The sequence below is a fragment of the Xiphophorus maculatus genome, chromosome 7 (genome assembly GCF_002775205.1).
Source record: "Xiphophorus maculatus strain JP 163 A chromosome 7, X_maculatus-5.0-male, whole genome shotgun sequence".
In the NCBI taxonomy this organism is placed as follows: domain Eukaryota; kingdom Metazoa; phylum Chordata; class Actinopteri; order Cyprinodontiformes; family Poeciliidae; genus Xiphophorus; species Xiphophorus maculatus.
Window position 1 is genome coordinate 16,696,825 of NC_036449.1, and position 16,733 is coordinate 16,713,557.

Consider the following 16,733-nt stretch of genomic DNA (forward strand, 5'->3'; position numbering starts at 1 on the left):
CCAAAGGTTTCATGGACCATGGCGCCATCTAGAGGACATCCAAAACAAAATGTGGTTCTGGAACAACTTTGGTGTTAGTTAAGAGTTTATCATTTTTGCAGGGGTTTTTTGTTGTTGTTTGAGTTACATCCTGAAGTTTGAGTTTGAGGAAAGGTTGGTTTATTGGTTCTTAGTAACCAAGTAATGATGAATGCTTAATCATGTCTTAATACTGAATATGGATTAACCTTTGGAGATTTTGGAGTTTATCTTTTCTTTTTTCTGTTTTACTTTTTGTCACAAATCTATCAGATTATCAAACAAATCTTAAAAGCTGTATAGATAGGCAGATGAAATATAAAAAGTAGAATTCAAATGATGGTTTCATTTATTATGGCTCTCCAAATCACCTTAAGTGGAAAACGCAATTGCCCTAGAAACCTTATGACTGAATGTGTCTCTCTTGGCAGCAAAACTGCCATAAACTTTTTGCAATAATTTATTTAAAATATTTATTTCTCAAATTGCTTTGGAAGACTCTTTACCCAATGAAGATTTTCTATTAATTCAGCCACAGTGAGGTCATATGGGAATGAACTTAATCATACACAGCATCTAAATTAGACCAAAACCTGGACTTTGACTATATCACTCCAAAACCTTAAAACATATATATATATATATATTTTTTTTTTCAGTTATTCAGAAGTGGGCTTGATAGGTCGCTTTGAATCACTGTTCTGCTGAGGTTCACCTTATGACTTTAATTAACCTGGACTTTCTGACAGAATCTTCTGTCACAAAGATGAACTCAACTACAACAAGTTGTCCAAGTTCTGAAATGGCAAACCTGAGCAAACTTTGCCCAGTTTTGTCTCTTCAGTTCACTGAATAACTTTTGGGAGTCACTGTGATGTTTTTGGCAAATAGGAAATGACTCTTTGGTTTTTTTTCTTTTTTTTCTTGCTTGTTTGTTGTGTTTGGGTTTGTTTTGCTTTGGGGGTTTATATCAGAAGTATTTTTAGCCTTGGAATCTTTTTTCCAATTGCTCAATCAGAAGCATATGCTGTAACTGAAGCAAATGAGGCTTGCAGCGCTTTAGAAGCTGTTCTGGATTATTTTGTGGCATCTCAGATTCAAACTGTTTCATGATTTCTCCAATTGTGGAGAATAACTTAGACTGGGGTCTTAAAGCCTTAGAGATGATTTAAAACTATCTGTTTCAGACAGATAGAAGCCAATGTTTCTCATTTAATCTTAGATTTATTTTGATTACAGTACAATGTGTAGCTTTTTGAGATCCTCAAGCCTACTTCATGCTGTCAGACAGGCTCTATTAAATCTATTATTTTTATTCAAAAGGTCTGTCATTATCCCGGTCTTGATTTGGTAAATGAAATGGACCACAGGTTTTCAATGGATGTGATTAATCACAGCTATCTCGTGTTTTAAGAAGGGGAGGGAGCTATTTATATAAATTAAGAAATTATTTGAAAAAATATTGTCTTTCAGATTATCTTCGTCTTGTATTAAAATCTAAGCATTCATAAGTATATAAGTAAAACAATATTTTAAAACAATTTAAAATGTTTGTCATTATGCTGGTATTTGGACAGCTTAATATTTCCTGAGTGCTTGCATGATATAGTTTCAGAATCACTTATATTGAGAATGATGATTTGGTGCCACCTACTGTTGGATAATTCTCTCTGTCAACAAAGTGAAAAGGTAATCAAAAGAGCCTTCAACACAAAGACCAGAGCTTCTGATTTTTACCTTGGCCTCCTGATAAGACTGAAGGGGAAAAGGTTATATTCACCTCAAAGATATTTTGCAGTCACTGACTCCTCCCTCTAATGATTTACTGCACTTGAATTTTTTGCTGACACGGTTCTCTATAGCTGGCTTTGCGGATTTATAGCAAACCATAATTTGTGGGCATAAAATAGGAATAAAACCCTTGTTAATTATTTAATCGTGGTTCTGTGGTAAGTACTGCCTTTCGGCCCAGGCAAGGATATCATCCCTCTCTATCTCAGCGGGACATTATATCACTCATTTGTTGCTGAAGAAAATTACTGCCAAGCCCGAGACTGTAGGGTTTTATGGTAAATTGGGGCAGAGAACACTTTTATGAGCATAATTAACCAACAATTTTGGTCATTTTCTTTTTTATTTAATGCAAATGAACTGCTAATTGAACCTAAATCCCACCTCGGAACACCCGGGATACACATTTGTGGTGTTAAAACAGTGGCTGTGTGATTTGGAAAAGTAGCATCATGTGCAGCTGTTTTCCTAAAATGTTTTCTGAAAGTCAAAAGCAACCTCCACAAGAACACTGAATCGAATTGTCCGTGGCCAGCAGAGATGTGTGGGACCGGTGATGTATCTTTGTGTCAGGGGGCAGTTAGGCATAAAGACTGAGGGGGTGTGATCAACAACCAAACAAACATGTTGTGCCGAGGCGAGGGCGAGAAGGTGTACGCCGAGCATCCATCAAACCACATCTGTGAGAGGCTGATACTGCCCTGTTTACTGTTGCTGCAGTCGACTCGCTGAGCTCATCTCCCCCTTGCAAATCCCACACACAGAGTCTCAGCAATGAGACACTGCAGCAATGGCTGCTGAGCGTGGGTTTGTTGTGGGCACTGGTGGCTCTGGGATGTAAAAACAAGCCACCGGGTTTGTTGTGTTTGATTGTCCTACTGGATGCCAGACCAAATTCGTAGAAGGACCTCTACATCCAGCCATAAATGTGTCCAGTTTTTATTAATATAATATTAACATAATTTGAAGGTCTTATATAAAACATTGAAATATGTTACAAATAGAAGCAGACAAAAGACATTATAGAACATTACCTACATAGCTTAAAATCACACTACTGACCATATTTGACAACTTGATTTTTTTAATCTGATCAAGTTGCTTATTCTGATTTACATAAGAAGCAGATAAAATATTCCTCGATAGCTAATCTTCATTAAGATGTCACAATTTACAACCTTGTCATATTTATTAGACTATATTTGCAAGCAGCCAGTTCAGATTATAGGGTTGAAAGGTCAAGCTTTTGTCTTACAATGAAATGCATTTACAAATGGTTGAGCAGTACAATCATAGAACTCATGTGGCTTTTTTTTATTATTGTGAAGGATTTCACTTTGGTTTGATTCACAATGGGTTAAATAATATTTGAAATAACAGGTCTCAGTGAAACAATAATTATCAGAGTTTTTAAGTCCCAAACACTTAAGACATTGTTCTATATAGTTTTACTAAATGAAGATCTTCATCCTGCTCTTTCTGTATAGCAGATATAATGTTGTGTCCTCATCATTATCATAATTTGAGTTGCTATAAACTTTTTAATTATTGTTTTCAATTAAATTACAAACAAGGTTTGGCAAGTAGCTTTTCTTTCTACCAGTTTCCTTTATTATCAAAAACTAACTTATTGCCTTACTTGAATTGCATGTTTCTTGTGTTCCTGTGTTTATGCTCCATTACTACTTAATTAAGTTTGAGCATAGAGATCATTTTAAGAGCTAGAACTAATAACTTAATCCTTCAGTTCTATTGTTCTATTGTTCTGGATTTCAATGGTTATGCTGCCTTTCATTTTAATAACTATTTCTTAATGCAATATTTATTTTTTCTGCTGAGGCAAGGCCCTGCAATTAAAAGTTACATTTTTTGATGACCACTCCAAAAACATTGACTATGTTTCCTCTACTACCTAACTAATTGATCAGTATCCTTAGATATAACTATTGGCTTAATCAAGACAGAAAGTTTAAAAGTAGACAGGTGTGTCTGACTCATAAACTAAAACTAAGAACTGTTTCCACAGAACAGGAGTCTGACAACTTAAAGTTCAGCCTGCCATTCTGCTTTTAGAGACTTTTTATTAACTACCAGCAAACCTGCAGTCTGAGGCCGAAGTGCTCTGCTAGGAATATATGAAACAATCAGATCTCTGATGTCTGACGGAGCTTAATTACTAAGGGCGTTATATGTGAGACTACGGCAAATATGTGAGTGATTTATTACCATTAAAGTCTCCAATACATTTATTATCTAGTAACGGTCAAACAGGGTCCTGTTTAAGCCAAAGATAATGTTCACATGCTTATGCAATACAATACTTTGATATTATATAAGTACAAATATTGTACTAAACAATAATGCCTCAGTGTTTGGGCAAATGAAGTAATTGCAGTGGACTAAAAGAATCAAATCAGACATGCTCTTAAATTTGAACTATGGACGGATCATAAATAGTCATCATTAACTGTGTCAGAGAAACATTACCCCTTTTTATTGGGGCTGTATTTTCCTCACATACTACTATAAAGTTAATGATGGACATTGTTTAAACCGTAAAAGTGTCATATATTTTGAAGATGCCAGTCAGCTTCAACAAGGCTAAGTAGCATCTGGCTCATGCATCATATTTTTTCCAGTCGAGTATCTTTCTTCAACCTGTTCTGAAAATACAGATGGAAAAATATTATGCAGAACTGCAGCTAAAAAGAATGTAAATGTTTTCTGTCAATTTCATCGGATTTGCAATTTGAAGAAATTATTCCTAAATCCCAATCTGCAAAGAAGTTGGGGGGGGGGGGGTGGGAGAAAGTTCAGAAACGGATATAAAAGTCCCTTTCAGTGCAAATTATGTAAGTTTTAAAATTAAAAAAATGAGGTTTGTGTTGTTTATTTTGGAAGTACAAATTAATGTCTAACATGAAAAAAATGCAGAGGGAAACTGGAATTTTGCTGTAGTTTAAAGTCATGGGGGTTTACTGGCAAGTTACAGTACTTTACAAAGAAAAAGTCTGAACATGTATTTTAGTTTGTGTTGCATGTTGTACTTTCCTCCATCATTTTTTATGGTACTAGGATTAACAAATTATCTATTAAATTTCAGCACACTATTGCTGTTTGCACTCAGTACATTAGAAGCAAGTTCATAGAGTTCCATAAAGTGCCCATGTCAACTGATTAATGCTGCCTCAACTTATCTCTAACATTTTGTACATATGTCCAAAGTTATCAGACTTTTCATACTCATAGAGTCTGATAGCTCCTCAAATATGCATCACAGGTGTAGCTATTGACAAGGAAACAGTAGATAAACTAGCTTATTCATACATTTTAAGAGCACAAAATAGAAGTGTGCTTTATTGTCCCATGAGAAATTCAGGTGTACCAGCAGCAAGTTAAAGATAAATAGGAGTGCACATATTCAAACTAAAGTAAAAGATATTAAAAAAAAAAGTATGAGACTGCATAGTAAGGGAAAGTTTACAACATAAAAATATACTGTAAAGTTATTAAAAAATAGCATATTCTGTTTCAAAGAAATGTGCGTGTGCAACTGAGTACTGTCATTTAAAAAAATTTACCAAATGTGCATGTATACTTGTGCAATAAAAAAATATTGTATGGATTGTCAGTAATTAACTCGTGAAAAAGCTGTGTAAATGAGGCTGATACTTTACACATTTACAATTCTGTGTAAATGACAGTACAGATATTTGAAATTATAACATCCCTGCTTTATCAGACTTTTCCTCTTCCAATTCACACAATAACAGTGGAAGACACTTGTGACAAACTTTTTTTAAAACCAAAGTAAAGCATTAAATTCAAATTTCAATTAGAGTATAATAAAGGCAAGAAAAAACCCAGCAATTGTAAAATTATATTCATCCGTTTATATTATATTCATCCACTTATGAATGCATTTTTATTTTTACATAAAAAAATATAACATTAGCAATAATTCTAAAATTCATTTTAGTTTTTAAATATATTTTCTGGAAAAGAAAAAAAAAACGTGGATATTTCATCTTTGAACACCACCGCTGTTTACACGAGACACACTCAAGGTGTTTTTCATTTTTAGCCAGAAGGTGGCGACAATTCTTATTTTTAAATGACCACAAAATAGCAATGACAAGGCTACCAATCATCATACTTCAGTTTTAATTGAACTGAAGTCAAATGGTAATACGTATAACAATTTGTGCAACTTGCTCAATGCATAAACCAGTCGTTGTCGTCTATATTTAAGGTTTTTGTTGTAAAACTTTTAGAGAAGTACCACAAGCTAACGTAAGAAGGTCACGTGATACATTTAACGTCTCCGCCCTGCATATCTGCAAAATGGAGGTAAGATGCTGTTAACCATTAAAAACAGACATATACATGCATAAATATTTAAAGCCACTGTTTCTATTATGTTCAACAAAAATGTAAGATTTAAGAAAAGGCTGCATGTCTCTACCCGCGATTTCACTCCTTCTCGGTACCTCACTATGCCTAGCAACGTTGTTATTAGCTAGCGCTAATGCTAAGCTAACTTCTTCATAATTACTACAGCTAGCAGTGTACCTAAAATAATGATTATTTCCTGACTTTAACGCTTAAAACGGACTATAATATGTCTCTTTATATATGTGTGTATCTGTTATATATTAGTATTCTAACCCGCAGCTTTCATGTTTGCAGCAAAGGGATGTTAGCTACTGCTCTTACCGTGCTATTCTTGTTGCAGCAGCCATTTTGACATGAAATACGATGTAAAGGCAGGTGACACTTCTCAAGCTAAGCTATTAAGATTCTTCAACGTAATATCTGAGAGTCTTACTCCATAGTGAGTAAAAAAGTAGCTGATTCCCATTAGTTTTGGTTGCCTTATTTAAATTTGAAGGACTTTTTCATTATGGGATTCTCCCTGTCAATAGTCAAAAACAAGTACTATAGGCAGTTCCTGCAAAATATTTGTTGAGATTTAGGTTGATATACGTTTGTCCGCTTTTGCTTGAGCCTCGCAGTGATTAAAAAAATGACCAACAACAGTGGGGTCTCTAGTAAAGTTCTAGTGTTCAGCAGGCACCCTATTTTGTCTGTATATATGTTATTGCATTACTTTTGATTCATCTTGACTATTCACTGAGCATACTTACATACACCATAGTTCGTAGTGAAACAAAATGTGTAAGAAAAACATGATCACATTTAAAAATGCTTTCAGTTTTTCTACATAAGATTTATGATAATAATGACACATTTTTGAGAATGTGTCATTATTATTCAAGTGTTTACTTTAAAATAAATGTTCAAATGTAATTCATATTTTATTACCTGTGTTATTTTTTTATTTAAGTTTCTATTGAAACAGATCCCATCATAGAAAGTAGACTTTATTTGAAACTGTATCCCTATAATTATCAAAAACATTAAATCTAAAAAATATGTCATAACAATTTTTTGGCTATTTTCTTAATACTAGAAAAAAACTATATGTCAGTTTAATAGGTATATGCACGTCCAGCAGATCAGGCATGCTTTTGAAAAAAAAATTGTTGCTAATTTCAATCCATAGTGAGTAAAAAAGGATATTGGAGGGAATATTATTACCAGATTGCAAAATCACAAATTGCTACATCCACATTTTTTTGTAATAGTGAAAACTTTATTGGAGTCATTATGGTCTATTACTCTTCTTACACACAAGAAAAGTTATAATTTGTTGAAATGTAAAGAAACTTTAGTCACATTTTAAAGATGAGCTTCTGAAAGGGTTAACATCAACATAAGACTGTATGATAACAGCCTCACACACACATTGATATTTTCAATGTGTGTTACACCGCAACAGTGTAAAGTTGTTGCTGTGCAGCAACTTTACACTGCGTTTAAGACATCATAAATTTCACCGTTTACTCTTGTGATAAAGTATCTTGCAGAGGGTCAGCACAGCTGGGTGCCTTTTTTCCCTTCCAGACAAACAAAGAACAGTGTGCCTGTTTCAAAATATTCTGATGCCATCTTTTCAGATCAGTGTTTCTAGAGCAAAACGTTTTTAAAATGAAATTAAAATGAAATTCCATCCTGTAATTTGATAGCACGTGATGCACTATTTGCTGCATGAGAGCACCTGTAAGATTCAGCAACTGCAGTAAAGCAAAATGTTGTGTGTCGACTTGGAAAATAACAGGCTTGTTTTGTTTTTTTTTGCTTGTTTATCAGTCTATGTAATTATAATAATATTCCTATTTATAATGTGAAAATGTTTGTTTTAAGGGAAGGCCCAGTTATTTACAGTTTGTTCATGTCTGTACTCTTGCATTTTTTTGAAACACTAAAAGTGTCATGTTTTGTTTTTCAGCAACTGTCTCCACTTGTATAACTTTCTGCTGCAATTCTTCTTGTGTTTTGCTTTGACAGGACCATGAGGCGAAAGAACCAGAACAGCTCCGAAAGCTGTTTATCGGAGGTCTGAGCTTCGAAACCACAGAGGAGAGTTTACGGGCCCATTTTGAGCAATGGGGATCTCTGACAGACTGTGTGGTTTGTAGATTCATCATAGTGTATTAAAGACTTTCCCACATAGTAATAACACAAGCAATTTACTTGCACACAATTGAGTCTGTCTATTTTTATATCGCATTTAGGTGATGAGGGATCCTAACAGTAAACGATCCAGAGGGTTTGGTTTCGTAACTTACTCCTCTGTAACTGAAGTTGACGAGGCCATGAAAGCGAGGCCTCATAAAGTCGACGGGCGAGTTGTTGAACCCAAGAGGGCTGTGTCCAGAGAGGTAAAAATCTACACCTCAAACCAGACTTCAGATGCTACAGCTGTGTTGGTGTGGTTGGCACTCAGTCGATGTTCTCTTAAAGGACTCTAACAAACCTGGAGCACATCTGACAGTGAAGAAGATCTTTGTTGGTGGTATCAAAGAGGACACAGAGGAGCACCACATTCGGGAATATTTTGAGAAATACGGAAAGATTGACTGTATCGACATCATGGAGGAGCGATCCACAGGAAAGAAGAGAGGATTCTGCTTTGTGTCATTTGACGACCATGACACTGTGGACAAAATCGTCGGTACGCACTTGTTTTAGTTAGAAAATAAATTTTTTGTAAAAAAAAAAAAAAAAAATCTGTCTATGATTATGTGTTTTTGTTTTTCCATTTTTCTTACAGCGCAGAAATTTCACACAATAAACTTTCACAATTGTGAAGTCAGGAAAGCGCTATCTAAACAGGAAATGAATGCTATATCCAGTAACCGAGGTGAGTTTGCTAAAAATGTAAAACTGCAGCTATTTATGCCCGAATTGTAGGTGGCAAGTCAGCTGTGTAATGAATGTTTCTAAAATGTCACCCATCAGGAAGGAGCGGAGGATCAGGAAACTTCATGGGCAGAGGTGGAAATTTTGGAAGCGGCGGTAACTTCGGTCGAGGTTTGTATATGTCAGATGTTATGTTGTTGACTTTAATAATGATTTGGAAAGAACCTACTTTTGTTTAGAGAAGGTCCGATATGTGAAGAATTTAACCTATTTTAAATGCACTGTCTGACAATTATGTGCTTTTTTGTCCTAGATGGCTACGGAGGACGCGGTGGTTATAATGATGATTTTGACAATGGTATGAAACTTAACTTTAGTCTCATTTAGAATTAAATTAGTACCACTGCCACCATTATTTCTGTGCAAAATGCTTGAAGTGCAGCTTAGAATGTTTTTAAATGAAGTGCTGTGAAATTAATATCAGTAGTAGCTCTCCTCTCTGTATTACAGATGTCATCATGCAGTGAGTTTTTAGAGAAGTGATTCAATCTCCAGGGCATTGTAAAACTAAAACCATTTATAACTTGTATCAGCCCCCTGATCAGCTGCATATTAAAAACCTAACATATAAGAATGTGAAATATCATGGTATTTGATCTAACAAATCGGGAGGGTTCCAACTTTTCACAGACGTTTGCAGTCAAAGGGAGTCAGTTGTAATGAACTCCCACTCAGACCGCTCACTTAGTGGGAGAGACCTGAGGACGGTGCATCATGTTCCTATTAACCCGTTTATGATTAATTATGTCATGCAAACAGTAAACTTAATTTATGAAGCTGGAGAAAAGCTCTTTTTATAAGTTTTGTTCTCGTAAGTTTAAATTGAACTGAAGAAAGAACATTTTATCAACAAGTTATAAAAACAGCTGGAGGTTGAGGGCCAATGTTAGTCTGTGGTGTCTGAAAATAACTGTAGTGTGAAATTATTTTTTTTTTTGAGGAACAAAATGGTTTAATCTAAAAAAAAATGGAACCCTCAGTACAGACTGTAACAGCTTAGGGTTGCAAATATTTGTATGCATAATGTACTATTTCTTTTCTTCGAAGGGTTTATATATCACCAATTGCTCTGGATATTTTACTTAATCTAGAAACAGAATTAGAATTAGACCTATATATATAAAGATTAGGATTCCCTGATGTGTATTAACTGCTAATGCAGGGTTATATTTCACCAACATGACCATAATTTGAGTCGTTTTAAAAAGTTAAAATCAGGGATGGTAAGTAACTTCATTAATACCCATAGGTGGACTGGTCTTGTAAAAAAGAGAGACCAGCTTCTGTTTAAAATGGAAGTAAAGAAAATTAAAAATTTTTACAAGCTAGTACTACAAGCCTACGACAGTTAGATGAACTATTATTGCCTACACCGTCACAGAAATAAGAACTAATCCTTTATCATTTTGATGATGTTGCAGAATAAGGTTGTAAACGGTAAGGCAGTACCGAATTGGTCATTCTTTACTTTCCCAGGTCCGGGAGGAAATTATGGCGGTGGACCTGGTTATGGAGGTGGCCGAGGGGGTTACGGTGGTGGCGGACCAGGCTACGGAAACCAAGGCGGTGGATTTGGTGGCAGCGGTGATGGAGGTTATGGAGGCAACCGGGGAGGTAAAAATGTTATCCTCTCAAAAACAAATGTGCCACTTGCACTTTGAATGTATTACTTCAAATTTGAGTTACCTTTTCAGGATATGGAGGGGGTGGAAATTACAACGACTTTGGAAATTATGGTGGACAGCAGTCAAACTATGGGCCAATGAAGGGAAATAACTTTGGTGGCAGAAACTCTGGTGGACCATATGGTGGTGAGTTCTACCTTTAAAAGTCTGCATAATCCAGACTTTTAAACACATATCTGGATTAAGAACAACATCATTTTATGGCGATAACTCCTTAATTCCAGGTGGCTACAGCTCCGGAGGCAGTGGTGGAGGCTACGGCTCACGGCGGTATTGAACGCAGCATGTTTTCGGTAAGCGGTGTTAAGTCTCACTCCAGCCTCGTAGCACAGTACAGAGTGAGCCTCATGAAAGTGCAGATTAACTATTTGTTCTATCCTGTATCCATTCAACAGGCTTCAGTTCTTAGCAGGAGAGGCGAGGAGGTGAGCAAAGGAATTGTCAGGAAAGCTGCAGGTTACTTTGAGGCAGTCATCTGAAAGCATTAGAGGAACACAGAAGTCAGACTTAACTGCAGCTAAGTCGGAGAAGTTAAAGGAAGAAGGACTGTAAGAACAAGACATGAGTGCAGATGATGCCCTTCCCTAATTGTGCTAGATGTTTCCCTGCTGAGAAAGTTTTTCCTTTTTTCTGCGTCTAAAGTGTGTGTGTATTGTGCCTATGGTATTGGGGATAAAAAGCAAAAAAAATTTAAACTTCAGTCCTACATTTTTTTTTTACTTTAATTTTTTTATGGCTTGGTTTTCTGCCAGTCAATTATTTGTCTTTAAGTTGTTTTTTGTTACATCAGGCCTTTAGATGAGCTAGAATTACTTCTTTCTGAAGTTATTATGATTTATTGATTGCAAGTGTCAAGTGTATTTTAATTTTTGTATGTAAAGCACAGTATGTAAATCCTTCGTAGTACCAGTGTACAAGTATAAAGAGCCTAGATTAGAACCAAGAGAATCCCTTACTCCTTATGTTCCCAGCAAACCAGAATCTAGATTGTTCACATATTTTCATTAGATAAAAAAAGACTAAATAAAATTGTGTAGTAAAGTAACATGAGGTTCGGTGCATTATTGGTTCAGCAAAGATTTAAATAAGCCACAGATTATTGTTTTTCCATGTCAATGAAATGTTGGTGTAGCCTGTCGAAATTAACTGTGGAGGTTTTATAAGTAGTGTTTTCTTTCCTATTTTGTCCCGTTACAACTACGAACTTGCATGTATTTTGTTGAGATTCTGTACTATACACCAACACAAAGTAGTACATAAGTGTGAAGTGTAAGAAAAAATATTTATGGTTTTTGGGAAGTTTACATACCAAAAATCATTTTGAAAATTGTGGCATTCTTTTGTGTTGAACCCCATCTACTCTCAGATCCTTAAATAAAATAATCGAGTTCAAGCCGTTGCCTTCAGAAGTCACCTAATTAGTAAATAGAGTCCGCCTGTGCCTAATTTAATCTCAGTATAAATCTAGATGTTCTTTGATTGACTCAGAGGTCCGTAAGGAAATATTTGTGATAAATCAGCATTATGAACACCAAGGAGCACAACAGACAGCTCTGGGAGAAAGTTAGAAAACAACCCAAACTTCTTCTGGAGAAGAACTCTTAAAATCTTTATTTCAAATTAGCAAACCAGTTAAGATGTGGCAATTCACCTGAACTATTAAGGACTAATGAGACCCATGGCTACTCTGCAGGAGCTGCAGCAATCTATAGCCCAGGTGGGATATCTGTCAACAAGACAACTATTAGGCTACATTCACACTGTAGGTAAAAGTTACCCAAATACAACTTTGACATCCTGAACCTCATAATTAGATGTTCTTCAATTAATCGTCAAAGTTTCACAATAAGGTAGAGAGCTGGAAGATCAGATGTAAACAGACAAAACAGGTTTGGTAGGCACCACTGATGGAGCTTATCAGGATGTTGACAGTTATTATTGTGCAACGTTTTCAGATTGTTGTAGAGTCACGATGTGTACTAGCCATCTTTTAGAATGCAGGTCACTTGAGGAATGTTCACACTGAGTTCTGATGGCAGCCGGATTAGAATTATAACATGTACAACGACTCGACGAGCGCTGTTGTTGAAAATAAGCCATCGGAAGTCTCATTTGTAGTTTGCCTTTAGCCATTTAGCATGTTGTAAAAACATAAGTGCAGATAACACATTGTGTTCACATTCAAAACCACATATGTGGTGTATCACCGTGAAATGTGGTGGCAGCATTATTCTGGGGTGACGCTTTTCTAAAGTGTTTGAAAGGAAGTGCTGTAGAGGGCTACAAAAGGCTCGACGGTGGTTTACCTTGTAGCAAGACATTAACCCAATAACATACAGGTAGAGTAACAATGTAACAACTTACATTAAAGCAGAATGACCAAAGTCCAGACCTTAATCCAGTTGAGAAACTGTTTTCTAAAACTTGAAAAATTATGTTCACAGATGCACTCCATGGAGTCGGAAAAAGCTTGAGCTTGATTTTCAGTATCTAGATGCTCAAAGCTGGTGGATATACTGTATCGCAAAAGACCTGCTGCTGTAATGTCAGTGAAATGTTCTTCTGCAATCTAAAGACTTGGGGAGGATAAATACAAATGTACTACACTTTTCAGATTATTTGTCAACTTCACCATTATGAGTAACTTTGTGTTGGCCTATCAGCAATCTAATATATTTACTCTGGAATTTGTTGTTGTAATGAGACAAAAAGTTCAAGGAGTATCTCTTTGGGTGACTGTGGTGTGTATGTTTCCATACAGTATGTATTTCCTTCTTAATGTGTATAGGGTTAATGTAAAGGGAGGTTCTGACTCTAGAAAACAGCTCATACAAATGACAGTGTTTGGAGAGGGGAATAGGACTGAAAGCTACAACCTCCTGCAGTTGGGCCCTCAGCATCGCTAGTGTGGAAGGATTGCAGATGACTGTCAGACAGAACACCTTCATCCCCCAGCACAGTGGACCAGTCAGCAATTTGAGAGAGAAGGGAGAAAGCAGCACGGAGCACAACACCCACGGAAGAAGCTTGCAGTGTCGTTCCTGGTAGTGAGCATCTATCTCATTTCCAAGGCTAGCTAAGCTCCTCAGCAGATGGTGCTAGCGAAGAAAGACTTAGGTCCTGGACACACTCGAGATCCTGTTGAGTGAGATACAGAAGTTTAACCTTCAAATGCTAGATGTCAGACATTAACAAGAAAAGGGAAGCGAGTATTTCACAGAAAAAGCTGATTCGAGAAGAAGGAGCAGGTAAGAGTAACCACTTTGCTTGATTTACAGATGTGGAAATGGGCATTCTCTTCTTGCTGAAATGCTGTAAAGGCCTGATAACATGGGAGGTTCTGGATGGGTAAGACATTTTTTGACATTATCAAAGGTTTTCCAATGTCATGTATTAGTGCTACTTGTTCTGACTAATCATCTTATATAAAAATGTGTCTTAAAGAATGTTGCCCAGTGTTTGACTTTTGTTCACCAATTCTTGATGTTTAATTGTTTTTTTATTGCACTTTAATTGTCAGAGATCCTAATAGCGATGAAACACATAATTTGTTGGCCAAAAAAGGATACTTTTCTTTTATATTCAGTCAACTTTATCACAATTGTACAAAAGAGAACATGTTTGAACAGATTAGCTTACATTTTGCTAACATTTGCCAAGGTACAGTTGAGATTAAATACACCATGAGTATGCTCAGTCTTTATGTGTTTGGTCTAATTCTAAAAGCATGTTTTAGTTTAGGATGTAAACAGCAAAAGCATCCCGGTAAAGTACAATTTTGCAACATAAAAACTAGTTAAAGAATCAAAAGGTCTACATAAGTGCATAGAAAAGCAATGGACAGCATCAATCTTATTACAGTGTGATATATAAGGGAATATCTATCACACTGATATAATGTATTTTGTTATATTGGCCAACCCTACTCAGGTATAAGAGGCAACAGTTTTTGTTGTATAGATGGATAACAATTTCCGGGGAATGTTACTTCTAGGTATTATTATTAAAAGATGTGTTTACATAAGTAATGTTGAATCTTGAGTTGCAGACCAAACACATCATGCATTTAAAGATTGTCAGTCTTTGGAACAAATTAAGTAATTAAATTTGGTGCTCAGTTTCACTTAGCTGGCCAAAAACAGCACTGACATATTTGTATCTTTAAGTTCACAATAATCCCTAAAAGAGCCCTGAAACATCAGTATGCCAAACAGGTCCAGACTGATCGTTGTTTTGACAAACCTCTACATGCAGCTCTGAGTCTGTGCTTTTAGAGCGCTATCTGACTGGAACAACCTGTTCTCTTGTTACCAACAATATTTCCCAGCTCCTCAACAGCACGACAGTGTTTATCAACCGCTCTGATTTTCATGTAAACTGTGATGTGTTGTGTTCATCTTAATAAAAGGTACTTTTTTTCTATTGGTGGTTGTTTTTATTTATGAATTGGCACCCAGTGTGATGTCGTAGAAGCTCCTTTATAGTGTGAATAATGCTTCATGATATTTCATTCATTCATAATTTATGAGGTTTAGGTCATTCCGCAGACATGTGCGAATCAACTTTCACCTAGAAAACGAATTAAGCTTTAAACAAGTCGCAACTTTTCAGCTTTAATTTTTCTGCTGCATGTTTTTTTCATTTGATGGTGGGGTTTTTTTCGACCTAAGCTGATGACATCCATTACATTGTTAAAATGAGACATTTCCAATTTTTTTGCAACTATACCTTTCATGCCTCCCTACCAACAATAACCACAAATCAACATTTTATAGTTAACAATGTTGGACATTTTTGTCTTCATTTGCATAGTGTGACCTTCAGCTTTGACATTGACTTGGCTAGCTTTAGCTCCAATATGTTGAAACCAGGTATGTATTTTCACAGTAGGGAAAAAAAAACCTTTTAGTATGATATTAAATCATACTACAGGTACATTTTGTCTTAGTTAAGATTACCAAATGATTTTTTTAGGGCAGAATATTTTTGTTTGTTTCAGATTTACAGATATACATACATTTTCTTAGGAATGTGGAGCATTTTTAATTTTATGACTTTGGATTCTCATCTAAAATCCTTGAGAAAATAGTTGCTAATCAAGTGTGTGTGCATCTAAATAGAAATAATCGTTTTGAAGAGTTTAATCAAGTTTCAAAGGTCATCACAACACTAAAACAGTATTTATGAAAGTTACAATTTTCTCTTGGCCTCAAATAAGGAACTTTTGTCTGTTCTGGTTTTGTGAGATCTCAGTGCTGCTTTTGACACAGTTGACCACAATATCCTCTTAGAAAGGCTTGAACACGTAGTTATCAAGGGAACAGCACTAGTCTGGTTTAAATCTTACGTTTCTACTCATGTGAATAATAAATTTTCATATTCCAGGGTTACTGGTGGAGTACTACGGGGCTACGCACTTGGACTATTTCTCTTTATTATTTATGTATGATTCCAATGGTTAAGACAGTGGATACATTTCCAACCAGAACCTTGCTGATGATATTCAGCTATGTCTTTCAATAAATCCTGATGAATGCAATCTGTTAGGTAGATGACACGCATGTTAAGACATAAAAAACAGGATCCTTTTAAATTCTGACAAGACAGATGTTGTCTTTGGACCAGAACCTCTGAAAAAGAAACTGCTTAGTCTACCACTTTATCTGGATGGCAATAAATTGGCCTCCGATAATAAAGTAAAGACACTTGGTGTTATTTTTTACCTGGTTATGTTCGCTAAATCCCATATTAAGCAGATTTCTTAGATTTCCTTCTTTCTTCTCTGGAATATTGCCAAAATTAAAAATGTCCTGGAGTGTTACTGAAAACCTATTCCATGAATTTTATACCACAAGGCTGGACGACTGTAATTATTTAATATTAGGAAGTCCACAAAATGAGGTCAAACTCCTT

At 35.7% G+C, this 16,733-nt stretch overlaps 1 protein-coding gene across 3 annotated transcripts; it reads left to right on the forward strand.

Annotated features, from left to right (window-relative positions):
* The first annotated feature begins 6,039 nt into the window (after positions 1–6,039).
* Positions 6,040–15,244, forward strand: hnrnpa3 (heterogeneous nuclear ribonucleoprotein A3). Of its 3 annotated transcripts, XM_023337548.1 has the most exons (12): positions 6,040–6,159; positions 8,221–8,343; positions 8,448–8,594; positions 8,677–8,887; positions 8,987–9,076; positions 9,175–9,246; positions 9,389–9,433; positions 10,612–10,749; positions 10,830–10,946; positions 11,045–11,113; positions 11,216–11,245; positions 14,099–15,244. In XM_023337548.1, the coding sequence occupies exons 1-10, from the start codon at positions 6,154–6,156 to the stop codon at positions 11,095–11,097; spliced, it is 1,002 nt and encodes a 333-aa protein (XP_023193316.1). In that variant the 5' UTR covers positions 6,040–6,153; the 3' UTR covers positions 11,098–11,113; positions 11,216–11,245; positions 14,099–15,244. The 3 variants fall into 3 exon arrangements, with proteins under 3 accessions (XP_023193316.1, XP_005806327.1, XP_005806326.1); XM_005806270.3 differs by lacking the exon at positions 11,216–11,245 and having other exon boundaries at positions 6,041–6,159; XM_005806269.3 differs by lacking the exon at positions 14,099–15,244 and having other exon boundaries at positions 6,043–6,159; positions 11,216–12,213.
* Positions 15,245–16,733: the final 1,489 nt, after the last annotated feature.